The sequence below is a fragment of the Schistocerca serialis genome, chromosome 5, assembly GCF_023864345.2.
Source record: "Schistocerca serialis cubense isolate TAMUIC-IGC-003099 chromosome 5, iqSchSeri2.2, whole genome shotgun sequence".
Taxonomy (NCBI): Eukaryota; Metazoa; Arthropoda; class Insecta; order Orthoptera; family Acrididae; genus Schistocerca; species Schistocerca serialis.
This window is the reverse complement of record NC_064642.1, coordinates 238,667,089-238,691,904: the sequence shown is the minus strand read 5'-3', so window position 1 is coordinate 238,691,904 and position 24,816 is coordinate 238,667,089. Positions and strand designations below refer to the sequence as shown.

The window sequence follows — 24,816 nt, the reverse complement described above, 5'->3', positions numbered from 1 at the left end:
TTTGTGTTGCATATTAATTTGATTCTGATTTTGTTTGAATTTCTTAATTTGTTCATACTCTTCTGTGTCAGTGATGGCTACAGGTCTTGTGTCATTCAGATCATCATCTACCTTTGTAGATAAGTTAGTGAACTGATCTGAAAGTTCGGCTACTTTATCCGTTAGTGAAATTATTTCCTCTGTGTGTTTTTCTGAACCAAGTTTCAGAGTGTCCATTTGTGTTGAAATCGTATCTACTGTGTCCTTTAAGTTTTCCTGAGTTTTTGCAAGTTGCATAACCAAATCGGTAGATGCAACTGAGTCAATTTTAGCTTGCAAGGTGTCGTGATTTTCATGAACAATAGTTTGCAGTTCTTTTATGGCTGCTTCGTGATTCTGTAATGCATTTTCATGACGCGAAAAAATAGGTTGGAAATGCTCACAAATTTGTGTTTTTACGTCGTTACAGACTTTTTGACATTTCGATTCGATTTTATGTAAATCAGTAGTTAAATCTTCATGTGTTTGTTCAAGTGTGGTGTCCAACTTTTGAAGATTTTGTTCCATTGCGTCTAACTGTTGCAGTGTTTGTCTCTGGTGTTGTTCCATTGTGTCTAACTTTTGAAGATTTTGTTCCATTGTGTCTAACTTTTGAAGCTTTTGCTGTGTTTGTCTCTGGTGTTGTTACATTGTGTCTAAACTTTTGAAGCTTTTGCTGTGTTTGTCTCTGATTTTGTTCCATTTGTTGCATTAGCTGTAATAACAATGCATTAGTGTCTGGAATCTGTTCCTCTACGCTTTTCAGCAGTGCATTTGCACCGGCAACATTCACATTTTGACAAGCAGAAAATGTCTCTTGACTTATCTGAGAAAACGGTGAGGACGCAAAACCTGAATCTACGGTATTTGCAAAATTGTGTCCTGTCATTTCGGATTCCTGAGGCGAGCTATTGCCGACCAATCGATCGATATTGCTTCCCTGTTCACTAATTGTTTCACTGCCTACGCCATTGTTTGCCACCCGCTCCATTTCCCTATGCACAATTACCAAATTACTATGTTGAACATTAATTAATTCATTACACGGTGGCGCTAACACACTGCTTTCGTCTTCACTATCATTTCTCAGTTTACTTTGGAGCCTAGTATTACGTTTTTCACACGCCATTATTGTCACAATATTTCACACGACAACACAGAAAAACATAATTTGAAGAGCAAAAATAAGAGAACACATTAACATAGCACTGAAAATAATATCTAGTTAATTGCAAGCGCAGCTGCGAAATACAACAATAAAAAACTGCAACTACAAATGAAATTCTCTCTATAATTACATGCTAGCAATAAACAAAAGCTACACTAATTACAGAAACTACAAGAAAAAATCAGTAGATTCCAGTTAGGTATCCTGGCAGGGTCGCCATACGAAACGTCCCCTTTTGAAAAATTATATACGTGACTGTGCTTAAACTGACACACAATATTTTTAGCGCAACGCAATCTGACTTTCAATAATCCCTACAAAAGAATGGCCCTGACTAACATTAACCTATACTTCTCACATATCACTTACCTCACAAAAATCTTCGTTACTCGAACTACTGCAATACAGCGAGCGCCACTACTGCCAGCTAAATAAAAGATTCAAACTACGGAAGGCACTAACTACTGATAGGCATAGTTAGCAAATTTAAGATTTTGATAGAGAACAAATGATGTATTTACCTTAATAGTCATAATGTATATAGCAGTTCATGACATCCAGTCTTACAAATTTCAAAACTCTGCCATCTCTCTCCCCACATCCACCACTGCTGGCTGCTCACCTCCAACTGCCGAACGCTATGCGCTGTTAACATCCAGCTGCCCAACACTACAATGGCAGACAACAATGCAAACTAGCCACAGACTGCACACAGCACAGCCAGCGATTTTCATACAGAGCGCTACGTGGCGTTACCAATAAGAAAACATAAACAGCCTACTTACAAGGTAGTTCTAAGTCTAGGGGACTGATGACCTCAGATATTAAGTCCCATAGTGCTTAGAGCCATTTTTTTTTTTTTTTTTTTTTTTTTGACAAACAGACCTTTGGCGGAGAGAGTGAGATTTAAAGTGTTAGATCGATGCACTTCAAATAAAAATATAACAACAGAAGTTGTCTTATTTAACACTGAAAATTTCGAAATACTTGCAAAATTTTTGATGAGCTTGTTAAATACTCAGAACCAATCCATAAGCTCGAATACTCAAGCACTCCTGAAAATCTAGAAAAAGATTTACCCCAGCTATCAAATAAATTGAAGATACTGAGAGAAACGTTAGAAAGCTGGTAGAGAAGACTCTATTACAGCAAAACTTTTTAACGGTCTCTGCCAAAAATTGCAAAAATTAGCTACAATTAATCTTTGAGAAAACTTGGAAAGCAGAAAAACTCCCAGGAGAATGGAATGTAGCCTTGATACATCCAGTACATAAGAAAGCCAATAAACAAGATGTTAACGACAACTGAGGTATTTATTTGCAACCAGTTGCATGTAACATTGTTTCCATTAGGCGAACACCAGTCCGTCTTCGGTGTTGTAGCGGCTCGGACGCTCCTAGGGCAGCGGCCGTGCCCCGTTTAGCGCGAGCTTTGTTTACATCCGTGAGACTATTACAAATCACGATGGCTCTTTCATACCGGAAGGCGACACCAAGTTCACGTTCGACGCACAATACACAAGACCAAAAGCACACGAAGTCGAACTTTTCATGCGCGAAGTGGTAAAACTAGATACCCGGGAGCTGATAGGAATTCACCTATGAATAGTGGCCAGCGTCGTATACTTAAAACTCATAGACGAGGCAGCATGGGAGAGACTAACCCGTCGATCCACCGACGGTTACCGCTTTTGCCGCGCCGACGGGATCGTGAGTGTGGTTTCTGCTGATCATGCCGGTCAAGGAGTGAGAACGGTAGGTGTATTCGAACTTCCTGCGGACATGGTTATCTCAGCTCTTCGCCTTTACGGCACGGTCCTTAATCATGCTGCGGAGGAATGGACCAGCCTAGAGACGTATCACGTACTCAGAGGAGTGCGTCAAATAAGAATTGAACTCCAGAAGCACATACCACCTTACGTGGCAATAGGTGACTGCCGAGCCATCGGTATACAGGGTGGTCCATTGATAGTGACCGGGCCGAATATCTCACGAAATAAGCATCAAACGAAAAAACTACAAAGAACGAAACTCGTCTAGCTTGAAGGGGGGGAAACCAGAAGGCGCTATGGTTGGCCCGCTAGATGGCGCTGCGTAGGTCAAACGGATATCAACTGCGTTTTTTAAAATAGGAACCCCCATTTTTTATTACATATTCGTGTAGTACGTAAAGAAATATGAATGTTTTAGTTGGACCACTTTTTTCGCTTTGTGATAGATGGCGCTGTAATAGTCACAAACGTATAAGTACGTGATCTCACGTAACATTCCGCCAGTGCGGACGGTATTTGCTTCGTGATACATTTCCCGTGTTAAGCGGTTCAAATGGCTCTGAGCACTATGGGACTTTACAGCTGAGGTCATCAGTCCCCTAGAACTTAGAACTACTTAAACATAACTAACCTAAGGACATCACACACATCCATGCCCGAGGCAGGATTCGAACCTGCGACCGTAGCAGTCGCGCGATTCCGGACTGAAGTGCTAGAACCGCTCGGTCACTGCGGCCGGCATACCCGTGTTAAAATAGACCGTTTACCAATTGCGGAAAAGGTCGATATCGTGTTGATGTATGGCTATTGTGATCAAAATGCCCAACGGGCGTGTGCTATGTATGCTGCTCGGTATCCTGGACGACATCATACTAGTGTCCGGGCCGTTCGCCGGATAGTTACGTTATTTAAGAAAACAGGAAGTGTTCAGCCATATGTGAAACGTCAACCACGACCTGCAACAAATGATGATGCCCAAGTAGGTGTTTTAGCTGCTGTCGCGGCTAATCCGCCCATCAGTAGCAGACCAATTGTTCGAGAATCGGGAATCGTCGGTGTTGAGAATGCTACATCAACATCGATTGCACCCTTGCCATATTTCTATGCACCAGGAATTGCGTGGTGACAACTCTGAACGTCAGTTCTGCCACTAGGCACAAGAGAAATTACGGGACGATGACACATTTTTTGCACGTGTTCTATTTAGCGACGAAGCGTCATTCACCAACAGCGGTAACGTAAATCGGCATAATATTATGCACTATTGGGCAACGGAAAATCCACAATGGCTGCGACAAGTGGAACATCAGCGACCTTGGCGGGTTTATGTATGGTGCGGCATTATGGGAGGAATGATAATTGGCCCCCATTTTATCGATGGCAATCTAAATGGTGCAGTGTATGCTGATTTCCTACGTAATGTTCTACCGATGTTACTACGAGATGTTTCACTGCATGACAGAATGAGGATGTATTTCCAACATGATGGTTGTCCGGCACATAGCTCGCCTGCGGTTGAAGCGGTATTGAATAGCATATTTCATGACAGGTGGATTGGTCGTCGAAGCACCATACCATGGTCCCGGATTTGTTTCTGTGGGGAAAGTTGAAGGATATTTGCTACCGTGATCCACCGACAACGCCTGACAACATGTGTCAGCGCATTGTCAATGCATGTGCGATCATTGAAGGACGGCGAACTACTCGCTGTTGAGAGGAATTGTCGTTAAACGTATTGCCAAATGCATTGAGGTCGACGGACATCATTTTGAGCATTTATTACATTAATGTGGTATTTACAGGTAATCACGCTGTAACAGCATGTGTTCTCAGAAATGATAAGTTCACAAAGGTACATGTATCACATTGGAATAACCGAAATAAAATGTTCAAACGTACCTACGTTCTGTATTTTAATTGAAAAAAATCTACCTTTTACCCACTGTTCGTCTAAAATTGTGAGCCATGTGATTGTGACTGTTACAGCGCCATCTATCACAAAGCGAAAAAAGTGGTCCAACTAAACATTCATATTTCTTTACGTACTACACGAATATTTAATAAAAATGGAGGTTCCTATTTAAAAAAAAAACGCAGTTGATATCCGTTTGACCTATGGCAGTGCCATCTAGCGGGCCAACCATAGCACCATCTGGTTTCCCGCTTCAAGCTATCCAAGTTCCGTTCTTTGTAGTTTTTTCGTTTGACACTTATTTGGCACGGTCACGATCCATGGTCCACACTGTATACGATGGTCAATCGAAAACCTGCTCTGGCTGCAGGCAGGAAGGCCATGTCCGAACTGTCTCTTTTCAGCGACGTCTAGTACAGCTACCTCGGGACACCCGGCAGCCGGCACAGCAGATGACGTCGCTTCCTATTACGTACGTGGAAGCGCTACGGAACGACGTGGGCGACGCGCATGACAAGCCCCTTCCCGCAGAATCTGCAAACATAGCCCCCGATCCCACGTCACTGACGGTGCAAATGGCCTTGTCACACCACCAGCCAGACGCCCCACAATAGCTGCGGATCCACGGTCCTACCACGCTCCAGTCGAACCCATCTTCGGATATGGAAGCAGGTCCGCAAGAGGACCACACTAAACAGTATCCCTCAGCAGACGTGGAAGCTCCACCACGAAAACAGCGGTCGAAGAAACGAAAGAAGGGACGGCTGTCCACATAAGACGAGCACCACAACCGAGGCGACGAACAAGACAGTCGAATCGACCAAGATTCGTTTCCTCTGCCAGGGCAGGACGACGTCACATCCACAGCGTCGGTGCTACAAACCGTGGAGAAGCCGCCACATCAAATAGACGCGCTGGATACAGATATGCAACAGGATGAGGTCTCACCTGCAGATGAACGCCCGTCAACATCGAGAGTTCTCACCAATGCATTAGGAGATTGGGCACAAGAAATGGAACGAACTGATGAGATGCAGGAGGCCGACGTTCAATCATTGGCTCCCACCAACGAGTCGGGAGGGAAACTTGCCCATGGCAGCCAATGAGGCCGTGTCGTGTGGTCCTGGTCCAGAAAGAATGCTCAGTCGACGGCCGATCATTAGATGCGTGAATTACTAGCAGTGCACAACCGATAAGATGTCACACTTCTACCGTATTTGTACAGTAAAGATACAAATGCTGCAAGATATGCAGCGGGCAGCGGACGTCAACATAGTTTTTCTGCAGGAGGTACCTAACGCTGCCCCAGTTGAATTTTACGGTTATGACGTCTATCTTTTAACAGGTTACGACGGTAGCGGTGGCTCAGCCATACTGTTACGAGAAGGAATAATGGCGGAAGATGTGGAATACTTACCATCGACCCATGGTGTTGCCCTGACTCTAGGGGATTTACGTTTGGTGAATGTTTACGCACCGTCTGGCTCAACCAAGAGACACGAACGCACAACCTTTTACACAGAGGAAGTGTCTCCGCTATTTCGAGGACGTCAGGAGAATTATATTGTCGGCGGCGACTTTAACTGCGTTCTGCGGCGCGAGGACCAACGACCACACTTCGTTCCTTGCCCGGCGTTACAGACGCTGGTCCGGGGTCTTACACTGCATGACATTTGGGAAATGACGCACTGCGAGAGCCGCAGATACACGTACTTTAGAAGCCACTCAGCTAGTCGACTAGATAGGGTGTGTAACGTGGGATATGCAAGGCGACAATTGACGCCGAGATATGGCCTACGGCCTTTACAGATCACCAGGATTACATCTGCACCATCGCTCTGCCACGACAGAAGACATGGCGCAGCAGGGAACCATGGAATCTCAACGTTATCCACCCACCCGCAGGACGAAAACTGATTACGAAAGGTTGAAGTCATATGGCCGCCATTGTCAACGGCGTCAACGTTCGTACGATTCAACATTTAAATGGTGGCTCTGCTGCGTCAAACCGACTTTAGGCAGAATGTTCACACGATATGGCCAAGGTAAGTCACATTGGCAACGGGCGACTTCCGAATTTTATTTCACAGCCCTACGTGAGTTGGCGAAACAACTACCGTCTGCCGACCGTCAGCAGGCTGTCCAACGTATCAAAGCACAACTGCTGCGTCTTACGGCAGTGAAAGTGAAAGGAGTTGAAGTACGTTCGAGGATGCTCGACGGGTTACGCAACGAACGGCCGTCATTCCACCATATACTGAGGAAAAGAAGGCAGCGACGACGTACACTTATACGGGATGTCGAAAGGGCCGATGGGTCGCGGGCGACATTAGAGAAGGATATTGCCCGTGCTTTTGCTCACCACTACCGCAGTTTCCATGTGGAGGACCAGCTGGACAGAGCAGGATCAGCAAACGTGTTTCGCGAAATACCAGCGGACGAGCATCCCACTGAAGTGGGCGGCCTTGTGGCTGAAATCACCGTAGGTGATCTGGACACTGCCCTAATGTGTGGTGCGTTAAACAAATCACCTGGACCGGATGGGCTCCTTCTTGAGTTCTACAGCACCTTTGCTCCTCTGATGGGACCGATGTGGGTACAGATGTATAGTGAACTCTTAACACCTACCTTACGTGTCCCTACCGAGTTCACAGAGGGTATCATGACACCCATTCCAAAACCAATTGGTGGTCAGAGACCAAAAGACTACCAGCCTTTGACATTATTGAATGAGACTACAAAATCATTGCACGTATCCTCCGTGATCGAGTGGACCATGCGTTCCTACGAGGGGTCCTGGAACGGATGCGAATCCCCCTCCAGTTTGTGGACACGACTGCAAATAAGATGGCCGAAAACGTGATTATTTAATGGCGCGAACTCTAGAGTCTTGGTGAACGGTGTTAGCTCCAAACCTTTCGCGATCCAGCGCTCATTGCAGCAAGGTTGGCCACTTTCGGCCACCTTATTTGCAGTCGCTCAGGAACCTGCATTACACGGCCTCCGACGACGACTTGAAGGAGTCCAACTACGGCCCGCTTCTTCCCAATGCGGCGCATACGCCGACGACGTCGTTCTTTTGGTCGAGTCAGGAGACGAAATCCAGGCGGCGCTGGAATGGCTCCAGCAGTATGGAGCGGTTGCGGGTAGTGTCATCAACCTACGAAAGACCCGGTGTATGGAAGTGGGCAGAGGGCTGCCACCAGGGACAGCAGTGTCCATCACCGAGGTCCCTACACTTAAGTGTTTGGAAGTGGTATTCCATGGAAACATACGACGTACAGCGGCGGATAATTATCGATGCCTACTGTGACAGACTCGCGCATTGGTACGACAACATGCACTGCGCACCATTTATATGTCCCAGCGCGCACATTATGTCAACGTCTACTTGGCACCGAAAATAAGTCACTTGGCACACATGCTGCCGTTGCCCACCACGACCGCGTCAAGACTACAGTCGGCCTTCGGACACTTCGTAAATTCTGACCTCCTCTTCAAAATCCGCTACGATTACCTTGACGCTACCACCGAGAGGAGGAGGCATCTGACTCGTAAACTTGAAGAACAGGGCGCGTGCGATATTTCCTAGTACGGTGCAACGCTATTGGAGAACCGATCACGTCACCTTAATGGGCGCTGTGATCAACGAAGTGGCTCCCCATTCAGTCTGTCCACCAGTCAATGTAGGCCACATCACGGCACCGCTCGCACACATTCGGGATTTCTTCATCGATTAAAGTTACGTTCAGGACAGTCTGCCGGAGTCCAGGCTGCCCACAACGAAAGACATATATCAAAGCTTCCTTCAGCAACAATATCGCAATGTGCCCGAACAGAAGTACCCGGTGATACAGTGCCAGAGAATATGGAGAGTGGTCCATCTTCCCTCTCTCCCTACAGAGCTACACACATTGTGGTATATAGTGGTGAACGGCGAATTCACGAAGCATCAACGACTGCACTCTATTCATCTGGTCGACACGCCGATGTGCCCCCACTGCGTGGTCGTCGACTCCGACGAGTAACGTTTGGTTTGTTGCAAGGCAATCGACTATTGGCTTCTGACGAGGAAAATGCTGGCCATATTACTGTGTACGGCGCACACGGCAATCAAAGCTGACGACCTACTATTCCCGGACAAAGTATTCTTTCCCACCGCCAGGACAAATGCCGTAAACTGGATAAAGGGGATGGCGACGTATTATTTGTATCGTACCGATGACAAGAATGTCATAGATTTGTGGTACATATTCCAAGAGCAAGAAAATATCTTGCGTGAATTATGGAACATGTTTTTCCAATTACTTAGGTCCGTTATTCACGGACCCTGCGGCTAGTTGGGGTGTTCCGGGTATGAGAAGTGAAATGAGGTGATAGCTCAACGTTCAGCAACTAGCGTTCAAGCCTGATGTATTCAGGAGACTACATATAGTTTTTAAGTTAACGAGAAGCCGACTTGGATACACGCCAACAGGGCCATTGCAGGGTCCCGTTTTTTCTAGACGGAGTTAGGAGGGTTAGGAGCCGTTTTTACGTTTTGATGTGTCGAATGGCAGCTTTAGTTTCTGTATGTTGTGTTTAGCGCCTTTGAAAAACGTTAAAAATCAATAGACACAAAAAAATCTCAAATAAAAAAAACTAGGAAAGGGAGGGTGGAGACATGGTGGCCCGTGACCTCATCCCCAAGGGGGGGGGGGGGGGGGGGATGGTCTGAATCATAGACTGATAATTAGTGGACGTGGGTTCGTTTCCAGCAGACAGCGCCTTTTTTTTTTATTTTATTCTTCGCAGTGTTAAACTATTAATTATAAAATTGAAGCCGGGTGGCGGTGTCTTCAAACAGCGACGTTTCGACGAGTGACATACTCATCATCTTCTGGCGATGTGCCGAGACTTTGCGGATGCCGGTCCCTTTATACCTACGGTGTGCCCCCCACCAGCTGGCCGCGGGAGGCTGGGTCCAGAGGAGCGGCGGGCGAGGTGGAGGGGGAAGCGGGTGCGCCGTTCGTGTCTCCGTCAGAGCATTCTGATCGCGTCTCGTGAGCTGGACGGTTCTTGTTGCGTTCCTGGCGTATTGCAGCTAATGCTGGATTCCAGGCCGCGCTCAGTTGATAGCCTTCGTCCCTGTTCACAAGGTTCTCGTGGACCCGTATTTCTATTGATTCTTTAATGACGCTATCCCAATAGCTCCCGGCTCGGCATAGCACCCTGGTGCATCCGCAAAGTCTCGGCGCTTCGCCAGAAGATAATGAGTATGTCACTCGTCGAAATGTCGCTGTTTGAAGACACCGCCACCCGGCTGGAAGCCCGAGAACTCTTCACCAGCTGTATACGCCGGGAAAGCATACAATCACATTTATAAAATTGAAATATATTTAAACAGTTCTAGTTATATATTTAAAACTAATATAATTATTCCATTTAGTTATAATTACTACCATTGTATGCGAAAAGGCTATAGACAACTACATTGTAGCACATTGGTATAATTTTGCACGAGCCAGTCAACTACACTCTCAAAATCTTCGCTACTGCTGCAGTTTACACTTCACATACTCCAAGACAGCTCTCTTTAAGTGCAGATGGAAGCAAAAATAATGATCATAACAGATAGGAAGCACTCGGCAGTACCCTTTTCAAGATTACTGTTGAATGCCTAACAATTATAAGGTCGTTTAAATATTAAGGGGTAATATTATGAAACGACATATACTGGGAAAAAGAAGTGTAATTAGTAGCAAAGAATGCGAATCGTAGATTTGGTTTCATTTAAAGGATTCTAGGAGAGTGTCCCGCATCCGTAAAAGAAACAGCATACAACACGTTAATGTGACTAATTCTTGGCCGATCGAGGTGGCTGAGACAATGGCAAGACGCTAGACACGGATCCGGGAGGGCGTTAGTTCAAATCCTCGTCCAGTCAGCTAGAGTTACGTTTTCTGTGGTTTTCCTATATCGCTTAAGGCACATTGGGGAATGGATCCTTCGAAAAGGACGCGGCCGAATTACACCCACATACTTCCCCAGTCAGAGCTTCTGTTCCGTCTCGAAAGACCTAGTCTTCGAAGGGACATTAAACGCGAACCTTCCTTCTTTCTAAAATGTTGCTATAGTGCTCCGAGTCCCAGATTTCGGACGAATTCAGAGATGCGCTGTGCAATCTTAATATATCAGAATAGCCTCTTGTGGTATCCACCACTATTAAATCTCCGCATCCAACAGCGGAGCGCTCCATTACGCGCGGCCGCGAAATGCATTGTCGGCCACACCTCCCCGTGCGCAGGCCGCATTCGCGCGCGCGCTTCAAAACACAGCGATTGGTCACTCATTACGCTGAGCGACTGGGCGCCCAGAATATACAGCGACCCCAACTGCCCGCTCCATTAACCATGGAACCTTATTTAACGCCGCTCCTGACGTCTGCAAGCCAGTTCTCATCGTGCTATGTTTCTGCTCCACAACTCGGAAGTGCCACGCTGCGGTGGACGTGCTGTTCGACTGTGATTTGGCTGCGCTCTGGGCTTAGAACAGGCTTAGTACATCAACGAAATTATAATTTCCGCCGAATCCTGTATTTCACTTGCACTTCCTGGAAACTCGTATAACCACCATCAATTTATACAATTTGTCATGAAGTGTTCATCTACAACTTGCCGTTTGGTAACAGAATTATCAGTATTGGTGCTGTGTCAACAGATCGAAGAACGGTTGTAGATCAGATTAGATTAGATTTACTTTCATTTCAAGTGATCCGTAGTGAGGAGGTCCTCCAGGAAGTAGAACATGTCAGAAAAACAACAATACATGACAAATATTTACAACTAAAACAAATAAGTTAATGTACCATTCCACAGATCCCAAGTGGAATGATCGTAATTTTTAATTAACACTACCTGAAAGAGTCATGTTACAAATACTAATGCACTGAATTTAAGATAAAAAAGTTTATTTATTTATTTATAAGGTAATAAACGTGTAATACAACTACTATAATACTTATTTGCAATGAACACATTACTGCACAGAAATGGTGCAGAAGTTAGATTGTACTTACACACACACACACACACACACACACATGTATATATATATATATATATATATATATATATATATATATATATATATATATATATATTGAACACATTACTGCACTGAAATTGTGCAGAAGTTATATATATATATATATATATATATATATATATATATATATATATATATGTGTGTGTGTGTGTGTGTGTGTGTGTAAGTACAATTTAACTTCATTTTTAATGAACACAAATGAAAGAATCATTTTACAAATACTAATGCACTGAATTTAAGATAAAAAAGTTTATTTATTTATTTATAAGGTAATAAACGTGTAATACAACTACTATAATACTTATTTACAATGAACACATTACTGCACTCTACAGCATTATATATATATATATATATATATATATATATATATACACTCCTGGAAATGGAAAAAAGAACACATTGACACCGGTGTGTCAGACCCACCATACTTGCTCCGGACACTGCGAGAGGGCTGTACAAGCAATGATCACACGCACGGCACAGCGGACACACCAGGAACCGCGGTGTTGGCCGTCGAATGGCGCTAGCTGCGCAGCATTTGTGCACCGCCGCCGTCAGTGTCAGCCAGTTTGCCGTGGCATACGGAGCTCCATCGCAGTCTTTAACACTGGTAGCATGCCGCGACAGCGTGGACGTGAACCGTATGTGCAGTTGACGGACTTTGAGCGAGGGCGTATAGTGGGCATGCGGGAGGCCGGGTGGACGTACCGCCGAATTGCTCAACACGTGGGGCGTGAGGTCTCCACAGTACATCGATGTTGTCGCCAGTGGTCGGCGGAAGGTGCACGTGCCCGTCGACCTGGGACCGGACCGCAGCGACGCACGGATGCACGCCAAGACCGTAGGATCCTACGCAGTGCCGTAGGGGACCGCACCGCCACTTCCCAGCAAATTAGGGACACTGTTGCTCCTGGGGTATCGGCGAGGACCATTCGCAACCGTCTCCATGAAGCTGGGCTACGGTCCCGCACACTGTTAGGCCGTCTTCCGCTCACGCCCCAACATAGTGCAGCCCGCCTCCAGTGGTGTCGCGACAGGCGTGAATGGAGGGACGAATGGAGACGTGTCGTCTTCAGCGATGAGAGTCGCTTCTGCCTTGATGCCAATGATGGTCGTATGCGTGTTTGGCGCCGTGCAGGTGAGCGCCACAATCAGGACTGCATACGACCGAGGCACACAGGGCCAACACCCGGCATCATGGGGTGGGGAGCGATCTCCTACACTGGCCGTACACCACTGGTGATCGTCGAGGGGACACTGAATAGTGCACGGTACATCCAAACCGTCATGGAACCCATCGTTCTACCATTCCTAGACCGGCAAGGGAACTTGCTGTTCCAACAGGACAATGCACGTCCGCATGTATCCCGTGCCACCCAACGTGCTCTAGAAGGTGTAAGTCAACTACCCTGGCCAGCAAGATCTCCGGATCTGTCCCCCATTGAGCATGTTTGGGACTGGATGAAGCGTCGTCTCACGCGGTCTGCACGTCCAGCACGAACGCTGGTCCAACTGAGGCGCCAGGTGGAAATGGCATGGCAAGCCGTTCCACAGGACTACATCCAGCATCTCTACGATCGTCTCCATGGGAGAATAGCAGCCTGCATTGCTGCGAAAGGTGGATATACACTGTACTAGTGCCGACATTCTGCATGCTCTGTTGCCTGTGTCTATGTGCCTGTGGTTCTGTCAGTGTGATCATGTGATGTATCTGACCCCAGGAATGTGTCAATAAAGTTTCCCCTTCCTGGGACAATGAATTCATGGTGTTCTTATTTCAATTTCCAGGAGTGTATATATATATGTATGTATAAATCAGTTGGTTTTACTGAGAAATTCATCAATGGAGTAGAAGGAGTTGGCCACTAATAAATTCTTTAGGCTTCTCTTAAACTGAATTTCATTGGTTGTTAAGCTTTTTATGGCTGCTGGCAAGTTATTGAAAATGTGTGTTCCTGAATAATGCACACCTTTTTGTACAAGACTAAGTGACTTTAAATCCTTGTGAAGGTTATTCTTATTTCTAGTATTGATTCCATGAATTGAGCTGTTGGTTTGAAAAAGTGATATATTTTTAATGAAAAATTTCATTAAGGAATAAATATATTGGGTAGCAATAGTTAGTATCCCTAGTTCCCTAAACAGGCTTCTGCAGGATGTTCTTGAGTTCACACCACATATAACTCTTATTGCACGTTTTTGTGCCCAGAAAACTTTAGCTTGGCTTGATGAATTGCCCCAAAAAATAATCCCATGTGACATTATGGAATGAAAGTAAGCATAGTATGCCAGCTTTTTCATTTTTATATTAAGTAGTAAATTTATTGTGTTATTCCGGGTTATAACACTCCAACGAAAATGTAAGGGAGATGTTCAGGCTATTAAAATGGCCATTAAAATTTTGTTCCTGGGAAGATGCACAGCCTCTAAACACTTTATAAAAGAAAACATGATTCGCTGTACGCTGTAAATAATGAATTTTTAATTACAGCGCACAGTGGACAATGTTTTATTTTATAAAAGTGGAATCTTTGGAAGAAAGTACGTCGTTGTCACTGCGAAACCCCGTTGGGTTTGATTAGAGACCTGGCATTCGAGGAATGCCGCACAATATTTCTGATATCTCCATAGCACATTTCTCATAGAGACATTAAGAATGAAACAAGATACCGAAGAATATAGACAGTCATTTTCCTTGGTTTCGTATGCGAAAGGAATAGAATAGGACGTCGGAATATTGGTACAAAGTACCCTCAAGCGCTGCTTGTGCAGCAGTATGCGAAGCACTTAACGTGAATATAGAGGCTTCGGCACCTTGAATTGCTTACAAAGTGACTCAAGCCGAGTGCTGCAACATTAGTTTATATATTGTAATTTTGTTAAAAACACTTTTGTAACAACATATTTGGCGTTACTTTCAGTTGCTATTGCGTCCCGAGGGATCACCATTTATTACGATTGTTCTTTTGTACATTTGTGAAAATTACTGTAGAAACTCACACGTAGTCTTCAGTGTTCAGCTGTTATACCATCGTCTCAAAACTTAGTACCGCTGTAGCGCTGGCGTGCTGACTGTATTAAACGAATAACTCCATCGAAAACGCCTTGTACTGTGTTATATAATCTGTTTCTTTGTGTTTCACTTCTGTTCTGCATTTTCCAGACGGAAACAAGTTTGGATACAGAGTGGCTGACGTCGTGTCGTCGTTTCCGGGTCAATAATTACCTCGGTCATATCGCGTTGAACGCTAGGTGTAAAACCGGCAATTGAAGACATGCTTATCTTTGTTTTGCTATATCAGCGCCTTGTCACTAAGCGTCCTAAGCAGAAGTTAGGTATCGACCTTGAAATGCTGCGAGGACAAATGATTTCTTATCACCATGAAGATATGGATATATATATTCGTGCAGCTCCTATACCGAACACAAGGCGGTCACACGTTGTTCAGAAACATATTGTCGAGGATCCGGCGGTCGTCACCAAAATGGGATCCACCATCAGGTGGGTAAGCGCGTACTGTATTCAGAGCATGCAAGCCAACATTTGAACTTTGAAACTTGTAAGGTCTTATGGGACCAAACTGCTAAGTTCATCGGTCCCCAAGCTTACCCACCATTTAATCTAAGTTAAACTAACTTATGCTAAAGACAACAGACACACACACATGCACGAGGGAGGACTCGAACCTCCGATGGGGGGAAGCCACGCGAGCCGTGACAAGACGCTTGAGACCGCACGGCTATACCGCGGAGCACGCCAACATTATTTTCTGCTTTCTTCAAAGATGGCAATTACGCTGCTTATTAAAGCGATCACCGAGCTGAGTGGCTCAATGATTGAGGCACATGAAGGTACTGGGTTCATACGCCCAACGACCATCCTGGTTCAGGTTTCCGCTGAGTTGTTGGCACTGTGACTGATTTACATTGCTAAAATGTAAAGGGAGAATAGCCGCCTTGAGTGAAAAATAGTTGTTTTTATTACAGAGCATTATGCATTTAGAGCTCTGAAGACCTATCTTCGGGTACTTAACGTATTCTTCATTATTTGTACGAGGCATTTCCTCCTGGTCCAAGATATAAATTCTGTTCAGGTTATGGCGGCATAATTATAACAAAAATGCATGGTTCGCAGGAGAGCTTCTGTAAAGTTTGGAAGGTAGGAGACGAGATACTGGCAGAAGTAAAGCTGTGAGGACCGGGCGTGAGTCGTGCTTCGGTAGCTCAGATGGTAGAGCACTTGCCCGCGAAAGGCAAAGGTCCCGAGTTCGAGTCTCGGTCCGGCACACAGTTTAATCTGCCAGGAAGTTTCATATCAGCGCACACTCCACTGCAGAGTGAAAATCTCATTCTGGAAACATCCCCCAGGCTGTGGCTAAGCCATGTCTCCGCAATATCCTTTCTTTCTGGAGTGCTAGTTCTGCATGGTTCGCAGGAGAGCTTCTGTAAAGTTTGGAAGGTAGGAGACGAGATACTAGCAGAAGTAAAGCTGTGAGGACCGGGCGTGAGTCGTGCTTTGGTAGCTCAGATGGTAGAGCACTTGCCCGCGAAAGGTAAAGGTCCCGAGTTCGAGTCTCGGTCGGGCACACAGTTTTAATCTGCCAGGAAGTTTCAAAAATGAACGTCTCTACAAATTCGTAACGTCCGGGGGATGGATAAAATACATCGTAAAACGCCGATTTTGTACACAACGCTTTTTTTCACGAGTTAACATTTTGAATACCTTCTTATCTTACAGAAGTGTAAACGCTTCAAGCCATACAGAAAAACACTGCATTCTATCGGTTCGAACAAAGAATCATCACCAACCTGAACGGAACGGGGTCGAAAGCCTTCTGGAAATCAAAAAGTACGGAATCAATTTGACATCCCCTGTCGATAGCACTGATTACTTCATGAGTATAAAGAGCTAGTTGTGTTTGACAAGAACGACATTTTGTGAATCAGTGCTGACTATCTGTCAATAAATCGTTTTCTTCGAGGTAATTAATTCGATAAGCATATGTTCCAAAACCCTACTCTAAATCGACGTTAGTGTTATGGGCCTGTAATTCAGTGGATTATACTATTTCCCTTTTTGGGTATTCGTGTGACTTGAGCAATTTTCCAGTTTTTAGGTACGGATCTTTCTGTGAATTGCTAAATATGGAGATATTGTATCAGCATACTCTGAAAGGAACCTGACTGGTATGCAATCTGAACCCGAGGCCTTGCATTTATTAAGTGATTTAACCTGCTTTGCAACGCAGAGGATATCTACTTTTGTGTTTCACATCTTGGCAGTTGTTCTTGATTTGAATCCAGGAATATTTACTTCGTCTTCTTTGGTGAAAGAATTTCGGAAAACCGAGTTAAATTACTCTGTTTTAGTGGCACTGTCATCAGTGACTTCACTGTTGTTATCGCGCAGTGAAGGTATTGATTGAGTCTTGCCACTGGTATGCTTTATGTACGAGGGTGAGTCAAATGAAAACCTTAAATTTGTAATAACAAATCGAAATTTCGCGCTGTTATCCTGTAAGTTGGTAAGCGTGCTACAAACAGCGTGCAGGATGGCCTGTAGGTGGCAGCATAGTGCAGATGCACACATACCGTCGCAGTATCAGTATAAAGATGGCCGCCCCTCTTGCGACTTGCACCAGGGAAGAACAGCGTTCTGTTATTCGGTTTTTGCGTATTGAAAGTGTGAAACCTATCGAAATTCATCGACGGTGATGCATGTTTGTCACAGCAGCAAGTCTACGAATGGAGTAGGAAGTTCGCAAATGATGTGACTTCAGTGGAAGATGCTCCTCGTCCAGGTCAGGCAGAACTAGTTGTGACTCCACAGAACATTGCAGCAGTCGAAGCTAGATTGAAGGAAAACCGCCTAGTGACACTGAATGACATTACAGCATGTTACAGATTAGTCATGGGTCAGCACACTACATTGTGCATAAAGTGCTCCAGTTTCACAAAGTGTCTGCAAGATGGGTGCCACAGCAGCTGACTCCTGAAATGAGAGAACGACGTGTTGATGCTCGTGAAGAACTTCTTCGGCGCTTTGAACGAGAATGTGATGGTTTCCTCGCAAGAATCGTTACTGGGGACGAAACCTAGGTTCACTTCCACCAACCGGAAACGAAGAGAACGAGCAAGGAATGGCGCCATTCCTCATCACCAAAACCAAAGAAGTTTCGAACAGAACCATCAGCAGAGAAAGTTATGCTGACTCTCTTTTGGGACGAAAGGAGCGTCATTTTGGAGCATTACATGCCTAGAGGGACCACTCTCACCAGTGCATCACACACGTATCTCCTAAAAAATCATCTGTGGCCTGCAATCAAATCAAAGCAACGTGGATTGCTGATGTTTGGACCACTCATAGACACAATGGGAGGAAAGAAGTTCCGATCTGATGAAGAGGTACGCCACGTGGTGCATGAGTGGTTGCACGGACTACCAAAAGAATTTTTTTCTAAAGGAATTTATACACTTTGTAAGCGGTGGAGGACTTGCATTGAGTGTGGCGGCGATTATGTTGAAAAGTGATACAGCTTTGTACCACTTCTGCACAATAAATAATATTTGAAAATATTTAAGGTTTTCATTTGACTCACCCTCGTATGACCAGAATGTCTTTGGGTTTTCTGTCAGATTCCGAGACAGAGTTTCGTTGTGGAAATTATTATAAGCATCTTGCATTGAAGTATGCGCTATCTTTCCAATTTCTGCAAGACTTTTCCAGTCTTGGGGATTTTGCGTTCTTTTAAATTTGTCATGCTTTTTTCCTTGCTGACCCGTTTTGTGTACCATGGGAATCAGCACCATCACTTATTAATTTATATGGTATATATCTCTCAATTGCCGTCGATAATGTCTCTTTGAAATCATTCCAATTCTTTTCTATGCTTACATGATCAGATCGGAAGGAGTAAAGACTGTCTCTTAAAAAGATGTTAATGGAATTTTTATCAGCTTTTTTAAACAGATATACTTTGCATTTGTTTATGATGGTTGTAGGTAATATGGTATTCAGCCTAGCAGCAACTGCCTTGTGGTTGCAAATACCTGTATTCGTCACGATACTCCCTATTAGTCCAGGGTTATTTGTTGCTAAGTGGTCAAGCATACTTTAGCAACCATTCACGCTTTGAATGGGCTTATGAATTAATTGCTCAAAATAATTTTCTGAGAAAGCATTCAGCACAATTTTGGATGACGGTTTTTGCCTGCAGCCGGCTTTAAACGTATAATTTTTCCAGCATATCGAGGGTAGATTGAAGTCGACGCCGACTTTTAACACAGGCCAATGATGGAAAAACTTTTTTGCTGAAAATACCTTATTCTTATGTTTTTAGGGTGAAAAATCCAAATATGATACTTAAAAAACTGTATCACCCACCATTTCTTCACATTTTACAGTTAAATTTATTAAATTAAGCGATTTTTTAAAGAATTTAACAGCTTATATATAGTTAAAATAATTTAAAAAGGAGGTTAATGAATGTAGATGACGTTGGTAGCACTGCTGAAAAGCATATGCTGGCAATAAAATGTCAATTCTACCGTATTTTTGTGTTATTAAACAGATGGTGTTTTGTTTACTGTCAACCTAACCTCACTTTCCCATTTCCTGTACATGTGCTCAGTAGAATGTCTAATTGTGGTTGTAAAAACTCTACTGACAGTTTTAGTTATATTTTTGGTGAATTTTCGATTACAAAACACCAAAGAAACATTACAGACTTTGTGAAAAAGGTTTATCTATCATACTTTGGATCTAAACTGGTGATCAAGATAAATCTTGCACACTGCATAAGGTATGTTATGTGTCTGTTGATGATCTGAGAAAATGGTCCAAAAAGGAGAAAAAAGCCTTAAGATTTGCTGTTCCTATGATATGGAGGGAGCCAAGAAATCATTCCAATGATGGCTACTTTTGCAGTGTTGATATTACTGGTCATAATTCGAAAAACAAGAAGGTAATCTAGAAGGTAATAAGCTACCCTAACCTTCTGGCCTCCATCCAACCAGAAGGGCATGGTGTAAATTTGCAGGTTCCTGTACCACCAGAAGATTTAATTTGTATTCCAACAGAAGTATTTTATGATTACAATGTGATTTACATGAACCAGATGATGATGAATTCCATTTTAATACAGAAAGTCTAGAGCCCAAATTGTTTACTCAGACCATGCTTAACGATTTGGTTAGGAATCTGTCCTTAACGACAGAAAAAGCTGAATTGTTTGGCTCTAGATTAAAAGAAAAGAACTTATTGGCAGTTGGAACCAGCATATACATGTATAGAAAGAGACAGCAGCAATTTTCCAAGTTTTTTCAACAAGAAGGTGATTTAGTGTACTGCTCAGACATTCCCAGTCTAATGAATGAGTTTGGTATTGAATACAAAAAGGAACACTGGAGGCTGTTTATTGATTCATCCAAAACTAGTTCAAAGGCTGTTTTATTATACAATGGTAACATGCATGCATCTGTACCTGTTGGAAATTCTGTACATATGAAAGAAAGCTATGAAAACCTGGAAATAGTGCTGCTCATGGTTGGATGATATGTGGCGATCTAAAAGTAACGTGCGTGCTCCTTGGTGACCAAGGTGGCTTTAGCAAATTTCCATGTTTCTTTTGTGAATGGGACAGTAGGGCTAGGGATCAACACTTGTGCAGAAAGAACTGGCCTGTGAGGGAGTCTTTAAAACCTGGTGAGAAGAACATTCTACCCAAAAACCCTGTAGATCCAAAAAACGTACTCCTACCACCTATACATATAAAGTGAGGTCTAATGAAACAGTTTGTAAAGCCTTTGCCTAAAGATGGACCATGTTTAAGCATCTCTGCCAAAAGTTTCCACACCTTTCAGAAGCTAACTGAAAGAAGGCGACTTTGTCGAACACGACATTAGAAAATTGATGTTTGATGTTAACTTTGAATCCACAATGATATTAAATGAGAAAGAAGCATGGGTATCATTCAAGCAAGTCGTTACAAAGTTCTTAGGACATGAAAAAGGCCCAAAATGCTAAAGAAGTTTAAAACTTTTGGATGTTTATTGAGCCAGAAAGTTCACTTTTTGAACAGTCACCGTGATTACTTCCTGGACAATGTGGGAGATATTAGTGAGGAGCAAGGAGAGCGTTTTCACCAGGACATTTAAGTGATGGAAAAACGCTGCCAAGGTCGCAGGAAAACCAACATGGTGGGGGACAATGTTGTCCACTTCACTGAGAAGTTCAACAAGCGACTCATCATAGAAAAAGCTACAAAAGAAGCTTCAAAGAAAAAAGAGAAAGAAAATAAAAAGCAATTCCACCTGACAAGTGAAACTTCTATTACACCTATCATTGTTTTAAGTAGCTTACTGTAAATACAAACCATGCTTATGTTGTGTTTCATTAATTTCCCCATTTACCATATAGCATTGGATTTTTATACTATATAATAAAAAGCATATTGATCTAAAACTATGGGTGATACATAAACTAAGGCTAGAATTGGATTCAGCTCATAAAATCTATAAAAATCAACTATCAAAGTAAAAAAAGTTTACAAAAAAATGTTTTCGTTGGCCTGTGTAATTGTATGAGTGGGGTACTTATTTGAAATGAGACTCAAGTTTCCTTTGAACTGTTCAGCAACTACATCTTCCGAGTTGGGGCTCACTAAAACGATCCAATTAATAGTTTAGTCCGCTTGTCAAGTATAACACTTACCCATACTATTTCGCAGCAAATATCTACTTCAATTTCACTACAAGGTAACCTACTTCTGACAGCAATAAGTACTCCACCACTGAATACTGTAGGTAATTAAGTTAGGCGTTTTTTTAATAATGAAAATGTAACTTATTTCCATAATGAGTAACTCAAAAATAAATTATTGTTATTTTTTATAGTCCCTGTATACATTCACTAATGTTTGAAATAACGTTAGTATTGTAAAACAAATTTCAACAATAGGAAAATACCCTACCAGCGGTGTGCCAAAATTCATTTTTTTATTAATTTAATTTTTAAAATTGGGGTGCGCATTACATTCGATGGCGCTTTAGATTAGCGTAAAGACGGTAGTTAGGCCTACACAGTCGACCCAGACATTCGGCGCCGTCGCTGATGGGGTAGCTGAAATGATGAGAATGAGAGGATGTGACAAGCGGATTTGATTATCAGTCAGTTTTGAATAGTTCCAAAAAAAAGTAATCGATTATAAAATATGTCATACAAAGCTCATCATGTCGAACATAGCACATAATGGCGACATCAGTACCAGAGTTTCCATTATGACAGAGCATGAATGACAGTCCAAAGTCGTACGACATACGCTTTCTACCACCTGAATGTTTCTTAGCCACACTATGACCAATTTGGCCCACTCTCGTGTTACCTTGAGTACAGAAAAAAGCTTTTGTGGCTCAGGACAGGAATCACAGGCTTCCTACCCTCTATTGATGGACAAAAATTAGGAAGTTAATTTAAATGCACTCGGCCACCCAAAGGTGGTTGCATGAATCATTTCATAACTGCCATAGGCAAATGCCGAGCATACGAAATCCAACTCATGCTCTTCACACTTGATATTCACACACACACACACACACACACACACACACACATGCACACACACACAGATATATGTGATGATGATCCATTCTTTCAGTGTGGATATACACCAAGCCCGATTTCGTGCGAGAATCTGAAATGGTGATTGATGGGTTCATGTGTAGGTGACGCTACATTAGTTGTAACGGGGCGAGAATTTGGACTGGATGGGAAATGTGCTAGGATGGTTGAAGTGGCTAAGACAACCACTTGTGTTAAATGGGAGATCCGGGTTCGAGTCCTGGTAGGTACAAATTTTCACCTGTTACCATTGATTCATTGGTTAATGTCACTGAAAACCTTTGATTAGGATATGTAACCAGTTTTGTGTCTGGATCGAAGTGTTCTTGACAGGTAGGACGCAGCACCTTATCCTGGATGGAGAGTCCTGTGCGAGCATTGAGGTTATGCCTGCTGTTGTTCATGTTATATATTAATAATTTAGCTGACAGTATTAGTTGAAATCTCAGTCTTTTCACACGTGATGCAGTGAGCTATGAAGCAATTATACCCGGTAGAAATAGCACTAAAACCGTATCCAGTTAAATCACATCAGAATTGTGAAAGGCTGGCAATTAGTTCCTAACGGAGAAGAACGCAAAGTTACACATTTACAAAGCGTAAATGGTGTGATATCTTTTGATTACTAAATTAATGAGTCACAACCAGAGTTAATTATGCCGCTGAAATAGTAGGTTGGTGCTTAAGATTGTATCGGTTTTGTTTTGCATGTTGGTGTATGAGTTCACATAATTGTAATCATTTCGTCATTTGGAGATAGTGAGTGGAGCTGTGAACGCTAGAAAATCGAATGCCAAGAGAATATATCAGAACATTTCCGACATATTCTGTTTGAATTCAATAGAGGAGTGACAGCAGCGGATGCAGCTAGAAGCATTTGTGCCATGTACAGGGATAATGCCATTGGACAGAGCACAATAAGAAAATGATTTTCTCATTTTAAGGAGGATCGTTTTGACATTAGTGATGCCCACATTCAGGAAGACTCTATGGGTTTGCTGAAGAGTGTTTAAACGCATAAACCTCACAATGATTCATGTTAGTGTAACGAGAATTGGCAAGCATGACGAATTGTGATCATTCCATCATTGTGTGAAATTTGAATGCAATGCGAAAGTTTAAAAAATCTGTTGTATGGGTATCACATGCTCTAAACCGGAATCACAAAAATCAGCATGTGCATCTATGCTTACTCATCATCAATTGGCTTGTTAACACCGGCGACCATTCCTATCCCGTATCGTTACTAGTGATGAGAAACAGTGGATTCATGCTAGCACATGGAAAAGAAAGGAAAGGTTGAGCCCAAACTATGCAGCAACTCCGCGTACAACATCATGTGCACATCCACAAAATATAGTGCTACGCATCTTGTGGAACAGCAACGGTGTGTTGTACTACAAAGTGCTTTTCTGAGATGTAACCATCACTGCTGACATTTATTGTCAACAGCTGAGACGTCTTACAGACACAATCCAAGGACAACCACCGGAAGGACTGCGTGAAGTAATGCTACTCCACAATAATGCCTGCCCACATTCTGCTAGACTGACAAAAATCATCTTACAGGAGTTGCGTTGGGAAGTCATTCCACATTCACCTTATTCACCTGATGTTACACCCTCAGATTTTAGACTTTAATGCTCTCTATCAAACAACCTTCACAAAACTTCCTTTCCAGATGAGAATGTGCTCCGAACATGGTTCAGCGAGTTCTGCACCTTAAAATCACATGATTTTTATAATTGCATAATCGAAGAGTTACGCTAGATTTGTCAGCAGAATATATTATATATATTATTAATGACTAAAATATATTATTAATGACTAAAGTCTGTGTTACACGTATGTGTTGTGTTTATTAAACTTAATGAAAAACACTACGAACTTATGCACCAAGCTAATATTTGGGAGTAACAGTGTGGAGATTTGCAGTGGAATGAACACATAGGCTCAGCTGTAAGTAAAGAAAATTGAAGGCTATGATTCGTTTGTAGTGTACCAGGTAACTGCAGTTTGTTTGCACAAGAGATTTTATATTAAACCTTTGTACTGCCCTTACCTGTATACTGCTGTAGTGTTAGGGACACATATTGGGTTGGATTAACCAGGGCATGTAGGGTACACAGTGAAGCAATGTGGGAATGGTCACAGGCTTGTTTGTCTGATGAGAGAGTGTGACAGGAATAGCGAAACATTTTAAGTGGTAGATACTTGAATAAAGAGGACATAGATTTCAT

General features: G+C 43.1%; 1 protein-coding gene across 1 annotated transcript in view; it reads left to right on the top strand.

Moving 5' to 3' along the window:
• Positions 1-15,397: 15,397 nt before the first annotated feature.
• LOC126481199 (venom allergen 5-like) overlaps positions 15,398-24,816 on the top strand; it is a 43,364-nt gene continuing 33,945 nt past the window's right edge. The window contains exon 1 of the mRNA XM_050104795.1: positions 15,398-15,460. Coding sequence (XP_049960752.1) covers positions 15,444-15,460 — 17 coding nt within the window. The 5' untranslated portion in view covers positions 15,398-15,443. The remainder of the gene's footprint in view (positions 15,461-24,816) is intronic.